Genomic DNA, 19824 nt, shown 5'->3' on the forward strand with positions numbered 1-19824 from the left:
AGGGGAGGGGCGGTGCTGGGTCTGGAGAGGCATGTGTGGTATTTTGTCTGGTTTTAGCTTAAAGATCACAGAGTAATTGGAAACAATTATTTTTTAATTAATAACTTGGAAAGGTGAACAGAAACATTTCACAAGGTATTAGAGTGTGCACACCAAAAATAAAACTATGCTTCAATAATTTATCACTCCTTGACAGGGGCTTGAAAAGGGTCCGGTCTGTAAGTACAAATCAACAATTTGCTCTTTTATAAATGACTTCTTCTAAGGGGAAAATGGATGTCCCTCCAAGTGGAGCATACATGTTCTTATTTGTTTTGTAGAATATGGGGCTGCCAGGTTACTGCATCCCTTCATTTACTCACATCAGCTGCTTCTAAAAGCAATTCCATTGTTACCTCCCACCAATCTGTAGCATCCTGTTTTTACTAACTTTTTCCCTGACCTCCCTTTCGGTATGTGTCTTTATTTTCCCCTTGCCGTCTCTCTATTCTAATATCTGTACGGTGGAGTAGTGTTTTCAACCATGGAACTACTTTTAATCATGATCGACTTTGGGAAATGCTACCATTTTTATGGTAATAAAGGACTGTATTATTCACTTGTACCGATGCAAGTTGTCCCCTGTGTGTACCTTCACATAGTAGAACCGCGAAACAAAGTATAAAAGCTAAAATGACATTTTTTTCTTAACTGGAGTCTCCTAGAGGTCAGTGAATGATTTCCAGTTGCATCGTAGCAAAGACATTTGTTCTGGGTTGAAGAATTTTTCACTTGAGTAAATACATTTTTCCCTGTCTCTCTGCCCCCAAACTTTGGCCACCAGGCTCTGTCTCTTGGGCTGTGACAAAACAGTGTTTATTGAGAAGCAGAAAATTGTGCTTGATTTTTTTTTTTTTTAAGACTATCTGACTTCATGTTCTGTTTTGGTCTTCTGAGCTGTTCCTTGGTTAATCTTCCAACAAGTCGAATTGATTCTTACTTCAAAACTGTTTATCCCAAAACAGAGCTGTTGACAAGTACAAATACAGATGGCAGACATGTGCTGTGATTTCCACATTCACATCTCAGCATTCAGGAAGGGAATGCTATTGAGAGATGGTTTACATCTTCAGCTTTTTTTATTCAGGGCGATGTGGAGTGCATGCTGGGAGTGCTTCATGACGTGACAAATAGTCAGTGTTTAAGGGATTTCCGTAAGGTCTGAGAACTCAGCGGCGATGACTTGCGTGTATGGCTTATCACCTGGGAGGCTATAATAATCTACTTTATAAGAATAAAAGCGACCTCTGGGGGAAACATTGTCTTCGATAATCACACTGACTCACGAGTGACCTTAGTACAGCATTCCAGGCCGAAGGGCCAGTCTGTCCTCTTACCGTGGGCTGACACTGACCTTTGTCCTCATAGAAAATGATCCTCAAAGTATTGGCTAGCTCTTCTACTCAGAGGCAAATCCTGGCCCATTCTGTGGCCAGGACTAGTCTCCACAGCCAAACTGCATTAACTACCTTTTTTCTCTCCACGAAAAGAAATCATTGGTGAAAGGAAAACAAACTACAGTTTTTATCTTCCGTGACCTTGTTTCTGGAGGGCCTGCACTCAACAGCATGGCTCTGACTACCTTTACTAAGATTGCCCCCATCGTTGTTGAGCTAAACTCCACCTAAGAGTCAGGCTTGACCTCTGGGGTCTGAATATCCAGCAGCTACTTTTATTCCAGTTTGTACCAGTACACAGCAGACATGCGGCACCCACGCATGTCTCCGTTGTTGACCGACCAGCTTTGCCTCACCAGTTGGAGTCCAGTTAGCCAAAGTGGGGAAGAGACCACAGAAGTGGGTGGGCAGGAGTGGCACATGCCAAGTGGCGGGACAGCGGTTGTGACCCTGATACTTGCTCTGCTCCTCTCTTAGCCTGCTTCCCTGATTTAGGGGATGGGCGAGGGGGCCAGGCAGTGGGGTTGGCGGAAGTGGTAGCAGAAGTCAGTTTCACATTTAGGGAATGACAACAGTAGGCAGGCACTGTGCTAGGTACTGTGGGGAGAGTAAAGTAAACGTGACCCTGTTCATGCTCTCCATACGAAGTGTGTAGGTTTAGGTGTTTATGGGAGAAAATAGTGCCATCCTTTTTTTTTTTTTTAAATTGAGCCAAATTTTGAGAATTCTTTTAAAAATCTGAACACTTTAGATGGATTTGATAATCTCAACTGTATGTTCGTATCTTGAAATTCCAGATAACCTCAGGACTAGATAATTTTGAAATCTGATTGTCTCCATCTGTTTATCCCATTTCCTCACAGACCCATATGGTTCAAACTCCCATCTTTATACTCTTTTTTTTTTTTTTTCCATCTAGCAAAAGCCAGATTTTTGGTTTCGACTCATCTGTCTTATTGAAAGATAATCTCTTCTTAGTAGTAATTTGGGAGTTATAGCAAATAGAAGGTGGACATATTCTAGGACCTTCATAAAATCATAAAACACTGGAACAGTTGAGATAGAACATTTTGTAAACAAGATAGGTCTTGTTTACAAAATGTTCAAATCCATATGGACTCCATTTATTCCAAGTTTCATAATGGAATGGATGCTGGTGGGTTTGGCAAAATATTCTACCAATAATTTGGATTAAGGCGAGGCCAGTTTGTGAAAAGTTTACATAAAATAATTTTAGAGAAACTGTTTTACTACCATCATGTGCAGGATTCCAAATTACTATTCAGTGTTTACATCAAATAGAAGTCCTACTAAACTTGTAATAAAGAAAAAAGAAAAAATTTGTAATCAGCATGTTGAGTGGATGTTGCTAGGATACCAGACAACTTTTTTTTTTTCCAGGTGGTGTGTCAGTCATAACACCCAAATCTCAGTGGTTTGAAACAAATGATTTCACTCATGCTGTACATCCACAGGGGCTTGTAGGTGGGACTCTGCTTATGTGGTCACCTGGGGCCCCAGGCAGAGGGAGGCAGCACCTATGTTTCTAGCATCTCAGCGTGATTCGAGGCTTGGTGCCCTGGCAGAAGAGCATAAAGCATCATGCCCTGGCTCTTAAATGCTTCTACCTAGAAGTGACACCATTCACTCCCACTCTCATCTTACTAGCCAAATGAAGTTACATGGCCAAGGTTTACCTTAAGTTTTCAGTAAAGTATAATCTTTTCATGGACCTAGACGGAGAAGAAGCCAGAAATATCGGTGAACAATGTTCATATTTATTACAGTATGTGTATTAGGGTTCTCCAGAGAAACGGAACCAATAGGGTATGTGTGTGTGTGTGTATGTCTGTCTGTCCATCCATCCATGGGGGGCAGGGAGGGGACATTTATTTTAAAGGACTGGCTCACGCAGTTGTGGAGGCTTGGTATTTCAAAATGTACAGGGTAGGCTGGAGACCTGGGGAAGAATTGCAGTTCGAGTCCAAAGGCAATCTGGCAGAATTTCTTCTTCTGGGGAGGTCAGGTTTTTTTCTGTTAAGGTCTTCAACTGATTAGATGAAGTCTGGCCACATTATGGAGGGTAATTTTGCATTACTCAGAGTCTGCTGATTTAAATGTTAACCTCATCTAAAAAATACCCTCACAAAAACATCTAGAATATTTGACCAAAAACTTCAGTACCATGGCCTAGCCAAGTTGACTCATAAAATTAGCCATCCCAGAATGTTAACTACATCCTTTGCATTATAAATTTTTCTTACAGACTGCAAAGTCTCAGATTTTTATTGCCTTGAAAAAAATCCTTTTTTCGCCAACAGGGGTTGAGGGACCTGTGTTCTAATGCCTTAACTACTTCTTCACTAGATTCCAAAGGACAGTAGTGATCGTTCCTTCCATAGTTTCTGAAGCTGGTTGTGGGTAGGTTGGGTTGGTTTTGTTGCAGGATAACTTCAAAATTCCCTATATTTCTGGCTTTAAAAGAAAATGCAAAAGGTAAGAAAATCCTTTCCATGGAGCAGGTAAACATGACCCCAAGCCAGACAAATATGTTTTCTGTCCACATGCTGTGGAGAGCCATGGAGACTTTCATGTACATCCCAGCCATACTGTGTGTCAGCTGTGTCTCAGAGGCACAGGGTATATTACATCTAAAACTGAACTTCATCACTTTTCAAACATTAGGTTGGTATGGCTCTCACTTTCAGTATATTTGAAACCCTTTTTAAGTATCTTTATCCTGAGAAAGCGAATGTGCTTCCTATTTGTCCGGTTGGTAGGACCTGACCTTTGAGTTGGGCAGGTCTGCCTCACACCCTCTTCCCAGTCCCTCTGGCATGAGCACAGATGCAAAGATTTCTGGGATGATTTCCCCGCCTTGGGAGTGCGGTAGAGGATCCCCACGGGGATCACGCCTCCGCCCTGATCCCAGGAGCCGACTGGGCTAATCCTCGCGGTCTCCCTTTGTGGTCACTGAACAAGGCAGTCCCCTTTCCCAGACGCTGAAGCCTGAAGCAAAGAAGTTCCGAGACTTGCCTGGGTCACTTGGGGAGTGGCTGCGACTAGAATAACAGTTCCCACTGCTATTTGATCAGGCTCTTAAGTGCTGAGTTCCGTCGACTCCTCTGTTGATTGTGCATTTAATCAATAAATCAATGTTCTCTTAACTCATCCTCCCAGTAGTCGCAATAAGAAGGTCCCAAGGTGTGTGCACAGACTGCGGTCCTCTGCATTCAGAGATGATGTTGCTGACAGTGATTTGTTGGCGCTCCGCTTGGGTGTGACAGGAAAGATCAATAGGCAGCCAGCAGCCCTTTACACCCTGGCCGAGGTACAAGCTGCCCTTTGGCTGTGTCTGCAGGTGCTGCATCTTGAGTTTTTTGAGATGACTGTCTCTTAGGATTTGTTCCCCCGCCCGCCCGACCCCCGGAGTCTCCTGAATCCTAATTTCTACACGCCAGGCTGTTTCCCAGCAGCCCTTTGCTGCCTCTTCATGTTAGAAGCTGCATCGTCGGACCCAGTAAGTACATGAGAGAGATGGAGACAAGACTGTGTGCAGTGGGATCTGCTTTTCCTCCCCGACCCAACTCTGGCTGCATCCATTGTCCTTGGTCACAGGTACATGCGCTCAGATGTCAAATAAAGACTGAAACAGTTTGGTGCCCTTTCCAGAGTGAGATTTGCCGTGCCGCTTGACCGCCCTCCTCTGCACCCCGTCACCCCCACAGTGTGAGCTCAGGGGTCCCTCGCCCCCCACCCCTTGAAGCAAGACCCTCCCCATGAAACCACCGCCCCCAACACATGGGGTTCAGAATCCAACCAGGTCGTGTTGTGTTTCCTGTTAGATACATTTTACTTGACAAGTTTACTGATGACTCCTCTTTTGCTGTTCTCCTTACCATCTTTCACTTTATTATATAACTTAAAAAAAAAAAAAAAAACTTTTCACTGAAGATGATCACTTTGAGAATTGTGATGGAAAAGTCCAGGATGTCGAGAGATGTAGCGGGCCTCCATCAAAATGTCCTATTGTGTTTGCATTTTGGAAAAAAAGAGAAACATTCTATTTTAAGAACTATTTAAAATACTTCTTAAGAATGGGTGAGAGGCTGAGTGAGAATAGATGCTTTTCGCCTGATTAGAACAGTGTTTTCCCAAATGAACCTGTTTTGCCCGTTCAGAGAAATGAAAGTATTGTTTTAACTGAAAAGGAAAACTAGGGTAAATAATCAAGCCATCAGACAGAGAATTTAAAAACCATTCTTTTTATTATTGAATAAAACCCAGAACAGACTCTTAATATGATTCCTTTTATTATTGTCATTCATTCCCCTTTAATGGAGTGAAACTTAACTCCAAACTAAGGCGTTCTCTTCTCTTCTTGCACCATCTCTCCTGTGTTGTGGGAGAGACCAGCCTTGAGACTACAGTTCCTGTTCCTGACACCACCCCTCCCAGCTTATACAGGCATCATTTCTCTCCAAGTTGCCCTTCTTCTGAATGTCATTGTCGATTTCTGTATTTTTCGAACAAGCTGACCCTACCTCGAGCTTTCCGTGCGGGGGGGGGGGGGGGGGAGATGTGCCGAAGTCACGGCTGACCTTCAGTGGAGGAAGGACCCATCCCACAGGCAGTGACCCTTTGGGGGGCTGGTGGGTGAGCGTCACTGACGTGGGTGCTTTAGGAATTCAACAAAACATGAAGAAAGAAGTTCCTCTCTGGCACGTGTGGACGCATGAGAGACACACCACTCCAGTTTAGATAGAAAACAGCGAGGAGACTAGATGGATTTTAGAGCCATTGTAGACTGGAGGCTCCTTGCAGGTAGGGCTGTGTTTGGCTTTGTATTTCCAGTGCCTGAAAGTGTCTGGCTCTTTGGTGTTTGTTTGCTGTCTTCCTGATGACAAGTAACCACACAGAAACACAGTCCTGACGCCCTTAAATAATTTACCTGGGTCATTGGCAGGCATTTTTGCTTCCAGATAGACATGCTCTCATCCTCAGCATCAGGCCTTCTATTATATATTACTGGAAAGTTTGAAAACACTGGCAAAGGCAGGTTACGGCGCTATTCCTTGATTTTCTAACATTTGCTGGCAGTTCATCCCGCTACAAGGAGGCCATCTGACACATTTTTGGCTTGCCTGGCTGACAGTTTCATCGCTTAGAAATCAGAAGAAACACCAAGGAGGGTTGATGCTGGGCTCGGAGGAGGAAATGCTCACCGACAGAGAAGTGATGGGAATTGGGGAAAGTGACTTTGTCACATAAAATAAACATGAATGTAGTCAGACACATATCCCAGCCTTTAGGAAGGCAGATATCCAAAAGTTCAGAGAAAACATCATCTTGTGAGAGGAGACTCCAGAAGGTTAGAAACTTTCGTAAAGTTGTTTCCTGTACTGAAACTCCAAAGAGAAAGTGAAGGATCGGCCTTCAGAGAGTTCCCCATGATACTGATACCAAGAGCATCTTACTTCATGCTGGGCAGTGCTAAGCTCCTCACAGCAACCCCACGAGATCGACATTATTCTTCCTTTTGCAAATGAGCAAGTTGAATCACAAAGAGGGACTTGCTCGGCATCACCCAGCTAGTAAGTGGCAGGGGTGGGATTTCCACCCAGCAGTCTGATTTCAAAGACCCTAACCCACCACCTGAATATGTCGAGAAGCCCAAACCACAAATGAGCTGAGGCTTTTCAGAATAAAGTGAACCACCAAGGGACGGGCCACTTGTTAACGGGGTGCTACCAGGTGGTAAGAAGACCAGGCTATTCTTTATTCGTAAAAAAAAAAAAAATCTCCAAGCTGAAAACATTCCTAGGAGAGAAAGAGAATCCACCAAAATACAGGAGACTGTAGCTCATCCAAGTTAACTCATTGAATTATGTCCCCCTGCACATAACAACTTGCTGGTGACCTTGAGGAAATGCTGTTAGGAGTCTGTGAGATCCAAGAAAACAAGAGGCGAGCAACTGCCCTGGTTTTAAAAAAGGAAGAAAAGGTTAGGAAAACAACGGATCCGTGACTTGAGGTTACAACCTTTCAAATTCTTCTGAGGTTACTCAAAATAGAAAAAGAGGAAAAAAAGGGGTGATTTTTAGGAGGCACTTTGGGTTCACTTGAAGAAGACATGCCAAGACCACATTAGTATGGTTTTGAGCAGCTACACTAGAGGAAGATCACTGTGACACCACCATCATCACCATCAATGTCATCCCAGCTAACAGCCATCCAGCCAGGCACTGTCTAGAGCACTCGGCTTACATCACCTCATTTCATCTGCAGAACCAGCCACCCTAGGGCATAGCCATGGTCTCTCTCTCTCTCTCTTTTTTTAAATATATTTTATTAAAGTATAGTTGATTTACAATGTTGTGTTAATTTCTGCTCTACAGCAAAGTGATTCGGTTATACATATATATATTCTTTTTCATATTCTTTTCCATTATGGTTTATTACAGGATATTGAATATAGTTCCCTGTGCTATACAGTAGGACCTTGTTGTTTATCCATTCTATATATAATAGTTTGCATCTGCTAACCCCAAACTCCCAGCCCTTCCTTTCCCCACCTGCCCTCCCCCTGGTAACCACAAGTCTGTTCTCTATGTCTATGAGTCTGTTTCTGTTTCGTAGATATGTTCATTTGTGTCATGTTTTAGATTCCATATATAAGTGATATTATATGGTATTTGTCTTTCCATGGTCTCTTAATCTTACCACACTGAACAAAATTTCTCAACCTTGTGGACAAAAATAAAATAGAGAAGTTGCTGGTATGCTTGAAGGATTTGTAACTGATTCTTGGAAAAGAAACTACGTAAACACACGTGGGTGAGCAACTACACTTAAAATGAGTTGCAACCTTCTGTTCTTGGTTCTATACAGTTTCATATTTTCATCAATTACTCAGGTAAAAGAATCAAAGATTTTTCAGATGATGTAGTATAAGTAGGAACAGATAATATTAAAAATAGAATCAAGAATTGAAAAGCTTAATAATCTAGAATAAGAGAAGGAAAGCAATAAACTGGAAACAAAAAAGCACTTCAATTAGGGTTTGGTTTTTTTTTTAAGTTACATAACACAGTTTGTATTATTGAATCATTGAATCTCATTGTAGGAAGGAATTGTTGGCTCTCTAGCTCACCCAAACAGTCCCACTCAATAGTTCTCCAGGCCAATGTTTTTCAGTCCGCATGATATGGCACTGGAGATGAAATCAATTTAGTGGATGAAGTTCAGCATTTTAAAAAAGTAAAATAGAGGGACTTCCCTGGTGGTCCAGTGGCTAAGACTCCCCACTCCCAATGCAGGGGGCCTGGGTTCGATCCCTGGTCGAGGAACTAGATCATGCATGCATGCCTCAACTAAGACCTGGCACAGCCAAAATAAGTAAATAAATATTTTTTTTAAAAAAAGTAAAATAGAAAGAAAAACCCAAAGTGCACCATAGCAATTAGTAGTAGTAGTAGTTAGACTTTTGTTTCCATTTTATTCTCAATCACGTATGCATGTATATGGTGGTGATATCAAATATATTATCTACTATATGTATATACTATATGTAATATATACTATGTATAATATATATATATAAAATTTTCTGAAGATTGTGGTTGAAAATTTGAAAGCCACTGCTATGGCCCATTCTTAAATACCTTTCTTTCATTGCTTCGTAAGTAAGACACTATCTACATGAAAATCTACAGACTTCTACTTTGTCTTTGTACAGATTTGACTCATAGGAGGATTTTTTTCTATTAATATTGAATTTAAATTTGTTCTGAGCTTGAGCACATTCGTTGTCTCTCAGCCCTGCCACATACTGGCCAGAAGATCTTTGCTGAAACCATTTTACGTCTTTAATCCAAGATATCCAAACCTGTAAAAATACAAATATTACTAATAACAAAGCAATAATGCTTTCCAAACTTAATGTGACAGTAAAATCTTTTTTTTTAAGAGAAGACACTTTTAAAAACTCAAGGTTTCACAAGTGCTCTTCTTCTTCATAATCCTTAAGTTTACCTTGGACAAACCTAATCTCTTCTTGTCAACCCTTCAGCTATTTGAAAACACCTCTCATAAATCTTCTCCCCTGTCCGTCCAACTGCTCTTCGGAAATGCAGGTTCAGAGTCCACAGGCCACTCCGGCCACTCTCTTCTAAATGCACTCCAGTTTGCATATGTTTATTCTGTTTTATTTATTTTCTTCTGTATACTCATTTTAAAGTAAGTATGCAACGTGAAAAGTGCCATGCAAGCAATGAAAATAGCCGTGTTGGGTGAAGGAACTTATTGACAATGACTTTGCTGTTTCAAAATTGTTTGGTTTTTTTTTTAACATCTTTATTGGAGTATAATTGCTTTACAATATCAAAATTGTTTTTCATGTTAGTTTAGACCCATCTTCCACAGAAATAAAGCAGGGTGCCCAGAATCTAATTCCAAATGTAGACTAGTGATCTCAGAATATGAAGAACATATTCTTGTTCAAACAACAAAATTGCGCTAAGAAGTTTTGGGTTGTTTTTAGTGACATGCTTGTAGTTTAAAACTCTAAAGTTTTTTTGTTTGTTTTGTTTTGTTTTTTATGCCTGCTGGTGAGCCATATCTCTACCATCTTGGGTTTGTGCCATTGGTTTTTTTCTGACCTAAGAAAAGCACTTAACATTTGTCCTTGTTTAATTTCATCTTGTTAGATTCAGCTCATTGCTCCGGCCTGTCAAGATCGTTTTTCATTATTATTCTGTCGTGTGGTCGTCTGCCTGCTCATCCCAGGGCTGGTCACCTACAGGCCAGAGTTACATGCCCGCCACACCTCCCTCCCTCAGCCCTGGGGGAAGGGGCCACAGGGAGCCCCTCGTCAGATGACATGAAGGAGCTGACAATCAGCATCCTTGCGGAGAGATCCTGCAGCCAGTTTATCATCTCTCTAGTTATCCTTGTGTTATTTTAACCCATTTTTCTCCTTATGGCCCATAAAGATAATAAGTAGGCAACTGGTTATACTTACCTTTCTTACTTAGCTGCCAGGAAGTTCAGAGCCTGGGCCAATTATCCATTTTCAATGGGTCTAAGCCATTCAAAATCGATAGAAATAAACTAATAACATGTGTGGTAAAAAGCTTTTTGTTTTTAAATGATGCACTTCTATAATATATGTAATTTAAAAGAATCTGGCTATATAAATTCCACTTGGGACTGTTCCTATCTTGTATATTTCAAATTGGGTTATTTTTATACACATGGCACAGAAAAGCAAAACACTAAGGAGCTGCCATATTTGAATTTTGTTTAGACAAAAACTATGTTCGAATAATTAATATTTTCTGCTGAACTATAGATCCTTCAGTAACACACGTGTGAATTTGACTTTGGGAGGGAGATAGAGGTGCTTTGGTGGAGGAATTAGTACTGATGCACCATCTTATCATGTGAGATAAGCAAACAAATCAGCAGGAGATTTAGTGAAATGATGGCGTTAAAGTGGTATTATTGGCTCAGCTCAAGGTAGACCTTTCATTAAACTTTGAAGAGTGCTGGTTGCTACATGGATTTTGTCCCCTTTACATCAATGTTTTTATGGGAAGGAAGAATTAAGTACTGGCCTAGGAATTGGGAAGGCTGGTGTTTCTCCTTCCAGCTTTCCTGATCGGAAGCAAATGAGTACATTTCTCTAAGAGGCCTCAGACTCATGCAGACGTGGGCCCCCCTCACGTATTAGAGGTGTGTGCAGAGGACTTCAATGATTCGCTAAAGACACTGGCCAGTCTCCCAGTAGCAAGTGCAGGTGTAGTATTAACAGCTGTACGGCACTACCCTAGAGGCCGACTTCTACTGCGATTTAACAGGAGGCCAGTGAGCGAGGCTTGTCCATTTCAGGTGCCCGTTTAGTAGAAGAAAGGGCTGTGTTAACAGAATGTGACAGAACTCCAGTGGGTCTGGGGGGAATTTGGACCCGGCTCCGGAGTTGGGGGTCATAAAGCCAAAGAAGGAATTTGTCCTCAGAAATTGTCTATAAAAAGTGAACCAGAGAATCGTCTTTGGAGTTTGGTCTTTGTAGGTGCCCTGAAAAATATTTTTTAACATTTTCTCAATTTTGATGAAGGGCCTTCACATTCAAAGATTCTGGTATTCTCCATTGCCAAGGGAGGGCAGGGTAGAGAGTGCTAATCAAACAATCTGCTTCTTTTTGATGCAGGCTGGATAAGAGGTTTGGATCACTTCTGTAAGGAGGAAACTTAGAGAACCCTCCTTGTCGGGACTGCTTCTGTGATGGGACAGAAAAAAGAAGTGTGAAGGGCGAGAAAGTGAAGGTTGATATTTAGGTACTAGACTAAGCATGTTCTTTATTTTAAAAAGAGGGAGAGAAAAAAGGGAAAAAGAAAATATATCCTTAGAATTTTAAAATTTCTTTAACTTGAGAACATCTGCCATGGATGGAAGGATGGAAAACGTTTGACAATGTGCAGTACTGGGGCGCCCTTACCTCCAGTTATGCTGCAGCCTTTTTACCTGCATCCTTTGAAGGAGTGGGTTTGCCCGTTTATGTTAGGTTTGCAAGTTCAGGATGCGAGTTCCTCCGTGAGGGGAAGTTCTCACGGGGTGTCCTGCTTACCCAGAGGGCCTTCCAAACCCTGGTCCAAGAAGCAGAAAATTGAAGTCTCGCTGCCATCCTTATCCTTAATTTACTTTTTAGAACCATCACAACCCTCACTCTCTGTATACTTCAGTTTTCTGGAACATTGATGGCAGCTGTAACAGCACAGGAGTTGGGCCACAGGTTCCAGAGCTCCTCCACTTAGGAGCAATGTGACCTCAGACAAGTTGTCATAATCGTTCTATGCCTCAGGCTCCTCATCTGTAAAATGGGAGAGCATTAATACATAGTTTATAGAGTCGTTGTGAAGATTAGATGAGCTCATACAAGTAGAGTTAGATGTGTGCCTAGCACATAGTAAGAACTCAACAATTGGGAGGTATTATTCCTCCTTCCCTGGGAAGGTTGGAAGAGGATGATTAAAATAAATGAAACACTTAGAGTTCTGAGCACAGAATGCATGCACCTTGATCTTCCTTAGCTTCTGTCTGTGCTAAATTATTTAACAGATAGCCTCACAATAAGCATGGTACTGTGCTATGTATTGGAGCTTAGCAACTTTAAGATGAATCCTACCCTCCAGGGGTTTAGCGCTTGGTTGGTAGAGAAGATAAGACACACAAAGCCGATCAGTTGCAATGCAGGGCAGTGAGGGGGACCAAGTGGCCACATGAGGATAAAGAGTATACATGGTGTAGGATACTTACAAAAGGCTACAGAACAGTCATAAACGAATTATTTGAAGACTGATCTTTGAGACTAATTTTTGGCATCCAATCACAAGATGTGAGTGTTTGGGTTTTTTGAAAAGGGAAAAGGAAATTTTTCACCAACCCCCAGATACTCCTTCTCTGTACTTCCATAGTCATATGTGATTCTATCTCTGCTGATCATTTATCCCATAGTTTTGTGATTATCTGCTGATGCTTTAGTCTCCATCTCCAGCATTACAAAGGCAGATGTTGTGTTATTTATCTTGATAGCCCAGCCCTGTGTACATGGCCTGCACTTAGTAGGCATTTAGGAAAGGTTGGCTGAGGAGTGGATGATGCTGAGAGGGCATTTTCAGCATGTCTAAGATTGAACGCTATCTTCCCTATTTCAGATGTAGGTTATATTTTTCGTTCAGGCTTTCTAAATACCAATTTTTTTAATATACAGTCTATTAATTTTTTTTAATTAATTAATTTATTTTTTTTGGCTGTGTTGGGTCTTCGTTTCTGTGCGAGGGCTTTCTCCAGTTGTGGCGAGTGGGGGCCACTCTTCATCGCGGTGCGCGGGCCTCTCACTATCGCGGCCTCTCTTGTTGCGGAGCACAGGCTCCAGACGCACAGGCTCAGTAGTTGTGGCTCACGGGCCTAGTTGCTCCGTGGCATGTGGGATCTTCCCAGACCAGGGCTTGAACCCGTGTCCCCTGCATTGGCAGGCAGATTCTCAACCACTGCGCCACCAGGGAAGCCCAAAATACCAATTTTTAAAAACTCCTCCTTTGTCTCCATACAAACAGTCTCCAAATCTTACTGACTCTTCCCTTTACTTCCATTTCCTCCCAACAGCATCACTGGCTCCATCACCCTACATCAGGCGTGCCTCATTTTATTTCCGGATAATTACAACTAACGCAATCCGTTTTTTCCCACTTTCACACCATTGTTCAATCTCTTTCTCCGGCTTTGAATGTTCTACTACCCTTCTCTATCTATCCAAACCCCACCTAACCTCTAAGATCCACCATCTTTTCTTGTTTCTAGTTGAAATACCCCTCTCTGCTCTAAATTCTGGTAGCCTGGCTTTAATCTCCCTTCTGATAACAGCTGTGATTATTGCTATGCCTCATTATACAAGGACACCTAGTCCTTACAGTATCCTTGTGAGAAATCTAATCATCTCCCCATCTCACAGATGGGAAAACTGAGGTTCATCAACATTAATTAGCTTGCCAAGGCCACACAACTAACTTGCCATCTGACTTCTTTCTTCTATATCCTGCCACCCCACCCCAAGTAAAACGTTAACTCCTAGAGAGAAGAGATACTGCTGATACTTTCTTACATTAGCCAACTCTCTGTGAGTACTTTTTTGCAAATTCAACTATCCAACTATTGATTTGTTTTAAAGTCCTGTTCGTCTGTATTGTTCTTTAACAGGGAGAATACAGGAGAGGATAATTGGGTAGAAAAAAAGCACCGAAAGATTCTTTTTTTCCAATGGAAGAAAGTGCATGGCGGCATGGAGAAGGAAGCTAGTTGACAAGCCTGCGACATTTACATAAATGTCCATCAATTTCCCATTTTTAAGTAAATTAAAGTTGAGTTCAAAGAAAATTGTGAAAATTTTTCTCTTTTCTTACACTGATTGTCCCAGAACTCCAGAAATCTGTAGGTTTTTTAATAAAATTTTTATTTCTGAATATTACAATGATCACCACAGTAACAATACTAGAATAACCATATCTGCCTACAAACACCAATCAATGTCAACGGAAATTCATGACCAAGGCATGAAAAAGGGACAAAGGGTGTTAATAAGTTACCAAAGGCAGGGCCTTCCCTGGTGGTCTAGTGGGTAAGACTCCATGCTCCCAATGCAGGGGGCCCAGGTTCGATCCCTGGTCGGGGAACTAGATCCCGCATGCATGCCACAACTAAGAGTTCGTGTGCCAGAACTAAGAGTCTGCATGCTGCAACTATGAGCCCACATGCTGCAACTAAAAGATCCCTCATGCCATGACTAAGACCTGGCGCAGCCTAAATAAATAAATAAATATTTAAAAAAATAAGTTACCAAAGGCACATTCTCCATTTCTCCCTTTCAGAGACCTCTAAACATGAAGAAAATGTCCCAAGGATGGGACTGGGCTGGTGAACTTGGCAGGTCCTTCCTCTCTGAGGATTCCATGGAGGTTGGGAAACACTTTTCCAAGGCTGCTCCCATACCTGGAGGATGCAGGTGGTGTGGCTGTGGCCATCATCATGTGCCAGACTTGGTCCACGTCATCCCAAGAGGCTCTAAGTATAGCTCATTCTATGCCTTCATGACTAAAATAAAAGTAAACATATGTATAATTTTCTAGCTGGAAGAAATCTGAGGGATCATTTAATTCAAACCTTTTATTTTACACCGGAGGCAACACAGAGAAGTTAAATGCTTTACCGAAGGACACAGAGCTGCCGATTTATAACCATAAAACCCACCATGAAAGAGAATTTTCTTGTGTGTGACGTTAATGTAACTCTTCTAGTCGGGGGCCATGGGACGTTAATGTAACCATTTAGTCACTTAATGTATCAAGTCCAGCCAGATTGCCAGTGTGAAATGACTCCAGCAGATTCAAACAGAAAGCAATGTTTTCTTGCTTTCCCTGTGCACCCAGATCCGAATGGGAATAGGAACGCCCGCGGAGCCCAGATGCTGGATACCCTCTTTCTCAGCCCCACTCTGGTTCTCGCTTCCTCACAATCACACCCCTAACACCCCTGCCCCCCGAGGGCTGCCTGGCAGGAAGCCGCTCCTCTCTGTGAACCAGCTCCATCCTCTCTGCAGCTCAGCCCGCTTTCTCCTTCCCCAAACAAACATGCTCTGAGCCCTTCCTTTGTGTCCAACCCGTGCCGAGGGCTCCCTGCTTACTCTTTATCACCTCACTGAAACCTCACAGAACATGGGGATGCAGGTACAAGAAGGACGGTTGTCCTCATGTTTGGAGGAGGTTATAAAGGGGGTCAGTGGCAGAGCTGTGGGGAGAGACCGCGTCTATCACAGCCTGGAAGCTCTGGAACCTTTGGCAAGTTAGACACAGGGGCTCAGTTTCCTCCCCTGTAAAATGGGCTAACAGTAGTACGGCCCTCCGGTGGTGTGAGTGTTCGCGAGCTAATTGGCTAAATGTCCAGAATGTGGCACAGGGAGTCCTGCCAACCCAGCGGAGGCTGTGAGTGAGACAGGCAATGAAGGTCATGCCTCGGATAAGGTGTCCTCCTGGTTTCCACCAACAGTAACACTTAGTACCTGGGTGAATGGCAGGATTATTTACTGAGCCGTGTGTGGGCTCTCTTCAGCTGCTTGCCATCCCCTCTCTAACCTGGGGGCTGGCCTTTTGAGAATCACTACATCAGAGGGCGTATTTGTTACGGGGCTAAAGCAGAAGTGTTGGCACCTTACCCCTCTCTCTGTGGTAGGTAGATTATACCAGGTGACCGGGGTGGGGAGTTGGCTGGGGATAGTGGGGAGGGGCCGGGGGAGGGGAGATAGCCAGTTATCCCCAAGGCTAGGAAGGGAGCGGAGAGGGGTGAAGAGGTTGGCCACACCCCCTCTTTCCTAGCAGCAGGAATCTGTGCCCCACTCACGGGGGACCCGGCAGAGGGGGTGGGAGACCCTCAGAGGGCAAAGGCCACACGGTGCATCTGGGGAGGTCGAAGCCCAGCCTGGCTGGAGACTTGAGACTTTCTTTGCACCAGAGCATCTGAGCCAGAGCCTTCAAATGACCTTGTGAGCAGCAGCGACGGAAGACCCTCACCCTAGGTTCCTGAGCCCCCAGAGTCTCTGCTGACTTAACAGAAGATTGAGATTTCCTCCTTCCTGGTGGGACAGAGGCTTGGAGAAGTCAGAGTCTATCAGCGTGATTTCACCCTGCACGGGGAGCACCGGCGTCCTGGCCGAGGGAGCTCGACCTCCTCTGGTGTCTGCAGGGCAGACGGTCTCGCACTTGCCGTGACGGCCTGAGCAACTTGGCCCCCAAACCGACATTACGGGCCTGGAACTGTGGTCTCCGAGTAGGTGCTTTGCCCATTAAGTCACTCACTTCATTACCTGGAGCGGAGACTAGGCCTAACGGTCCAACTGCTGCCCTTTCTGGAGCCCCACCTCCTGTTACCTGGCACCACCCATGCTAAGATTCTCTCTAGGACATCCTGCATTTATTTTCTTTTTAATTTTTAAAAATAAACTTTATTGAAGTATAGTTGGTTTACATTGTTGTGTTAATTTCTGCTGTACAGCAAAGTGACTCAGTTATACATATATACATTCTTTTTCATATTCTTTTCCATTATAGTTTATCCCAGGATATTGAATATAGTTCCCTGAGCTATACAGTAGGACCTTGTTGTTTATCCATCCTGTACATAATAGTTTGCATCTGCTAACCCCAAACTCTCAATCCATCCCTCCCCCACCCCCCTCCCCCTCGGCAACCACAAGTCTGTTCTCTGTGTAGGACACCCTGCATCCAGTCGGTCACCAGATGCTACCAAGTCCATCTCCAAATGGCCTCCTGAGTCCCTCCCTCCCGTTATCCCCACTGTGACTGTTCACCTCACCCTTTCTGACTGACCTGCAATACCGTGGCCTCCTCCACAGCCCCTGGGCTCCCTTCTCTTCCAAAGTTGTCTTAAGGGATCCCACTGCCTGCCTGCCTACTCTACTGCTTAAACAGCCATGGAAGCTCCTTACTTCCCACTGAATGCGGCTGAACCTCCTAATACTATGATGTGCAAATCCCTTCAGCGTTCGGTTGCTACCACAGTTCTCAGCCTTGCTTTCCTCTCCCTCAGGGCCTTCTTTCTGGGCATCTCTCAGACATGCCAGGCCCTTCTCAGGACTCCACGGTCAAGTCTCAGAGGCGGAAAAACAAAGACAAACAAGCAAACACACGAAAGCGCTCTCACACAGTTGCAATAAAGGGGAAGGAGGACGTTACAGAGAGAGAGCTCTCAGAAGTGCAGTTTGGCTGGGCTGGGCATGTCACCTGTTCCAGTCCTCACTTTCTGTATCCTTTTAGCTCAGATGATGTGTTTCTTGAAAAGTCTGCATTCTCAAGGCAGCCTGGTCGGTTGCTTCCCCATCGGTGATTGACTCGTCTTGGGTAAAGTGACCACCTCTGACCGATCAGTCATGGTAGGGAGGGGGCAATGTCATACAGTATAAAGGGGCTCTTCCAAGGGCTGAGATCTGGCAGGTTCTCTGGGGAGCCTGTGAAAATGCAGAAACCGACTCAGTGGCTCTGCCATGGGGGCCAGAGATTCTGCATTTCTCATGAGCTCCCAGGTGACACTGGTGCTGCTGGCCCTTGGACCACACTTTGAACAGTGAGACTCTACAATGGGCTGTAGTCAGGAGATGTCATAAACAGTATTCAGTACGTCCTTCTTATTCTAGAATGTTCTCCATTCTTTGTTGGCAGGAAAAATGTTGCTCACTGTTTAAGGTGCAGTTCAAATGTAATGTCCACAGGGATGTTGGGTTCTCCTAGAGTTAATCTCATAAGTCCTTTCTGGAATCCCACGTGTCATTTGCCTAATAGTTACTTGTGTAGATTTGTCACGTCCATTTTTGCTTATTCTACTTTTTTAATGTACATACAGTAAAATCCACTTATTTTGGTGCACAGTCTGTGAGTTTTAACAAGGTGGTACAGTTGTGTAACTACCACCACAATTGATTCAGATTCACAGTAGTTCCATCCCCCAGAAGATTCCCTCCTGCTGCCCTTTGGAGTCACCCCTCCCCACTGACCCCAGCCCCTGGCAACCACTGACCTGTTTCTGTTCTACAATTTTGCCTTTTTCAGAATGTTATATAAATAGAATCATGCACTCCGTAGTCCTGTGATTCTCCTCCATTTTGCTATATCTATGGATTGGGATTCGTGTCTGATTCATCTTTGTTTTTGCCTAAATAAGTGCCTAACACCAACTTAGAGTTCAGATACCCATATGCATGACGCTTGTAGTGAGTCCAATGTCTTTTCAGAAGCCTGACTCTTTATTAATAAACCTCCAGGTGGGATGGAGCCTCTAGAAGTTTGGTGGTGATTCTTCAACTCAGTGTTTTCCTAACTTGCCTGGTCAAAGACTCTTCTGTCTCCTGGGTGTGTAGTAAAAATATGGATTTCCAGAACTCTCTCCTACACAGTCTGATTTCACAGGTCTGGAAAGAAACCTGGGGAATCTATACCAGTGCTTCTCAAATTATGCTCGTGTCAGAATCACCTGAGTCACAGATTGCTAGGTCCCACCCCAGAGTTTCTTTTTCAGTGGGTCTGGAGTGAGGTCCAGGAATGTGCACTTCTAACAAGTTTCCAGGTGATGCCAGCGTTGTGCTCTGGGGATCCCACTTTGAGATCCGATGATCTACGGCTCTGCGCTAGTGTCAAGTGTCTCCAACGATCTTCATACGCATGCGCATGTGTGAATTCCAGCTTAAGTGCAACTGATGGGGAGGGAGCGTGCTATGTGGGACATTTTTGTACCAAACATTGTACCCTGGCCATGACCTCAATCCTACTTCACCCGGGACAACTTCTTTAGCCCACGTTGACCCAGAAGCAGAGATCTCTGAGATTTGTTTGATTCGATCATTCTCCCCTTGGCAGGGGGGACCAAGATGAAGGCATCCGGCTCCTGCTGAGGATGCCAAAGGAAGTCGTATGCAAAACCAGTCCCAGTTCTTTCTAGTTCTTCAGACAGGCTTGAACAATGATGATGTGGAAACTGTACATGAGGATGTGTCTCTGATCTTAAAGAAACCAGTGCGATTAAGGCTGGATTTGGACTCCGAAGGAGAGTTCCTGGGGACGCTGAGGATTAGTGGTAACAGCTGTTATCCTGCCCATTGGAGGAGAAACTGAAGGGAGAAGAAAGGACTTGTTGAAAGGACGTGTCTCTGCAGCTCTGAGAGTGGAAACTGTTGCGTCAATCCTGGAGGAAAGTGTATTCCTCGGTAAGTGGATGTTTTTCTGGTTTATGTAGACAACAAAGTGCTGGTGGGAAAGAAACTTCGAGATCT

At 43.7% G+C, this 19824-nt stretch overlaps 1 protein-coding gene across 1 annotated transcript in view; it reads left to right on the top strand.

The window, feature by feature from the left end:
* LSM6 (LSM6 homolog, U6 small nuclear RNA and mRNA degradation associated) overlaps positions 1 to 14340 on the top strand; it is a 40676-nt gene extending 26336 nt beyond the window's left edge. Inside the window, exon 5 of the mRNA XM_059923934.1 lies at positions 14193 to 14340. Coding sequence (XP_059779917.1) covers positions 14193 to 14221 — 29 coding nt within the window. The 3' untranslated portion in view covers positions 14222 to 14340. The remainder of the gene's footprint in view (positions 1 to 14192) is intronic.
* Positions 14341 to 19824: the final 5484 nt, after the last annotated feature.

Source organism: Balaenoptera ricei, chromosome 5 (assembly GCF_028023285.1).
Source record: "Balaenoptera ricei isolate mBalRic1 chromosome 5, mBalRic1.hap2, whole genome shotgun sequence".
Lineage (NCBI taxonomy): Eukaryota > Metazoa > Chordata > Mammalia > Artiodactyla > Balaenopteridae > Balaenoptera > Balaenoptera ricei.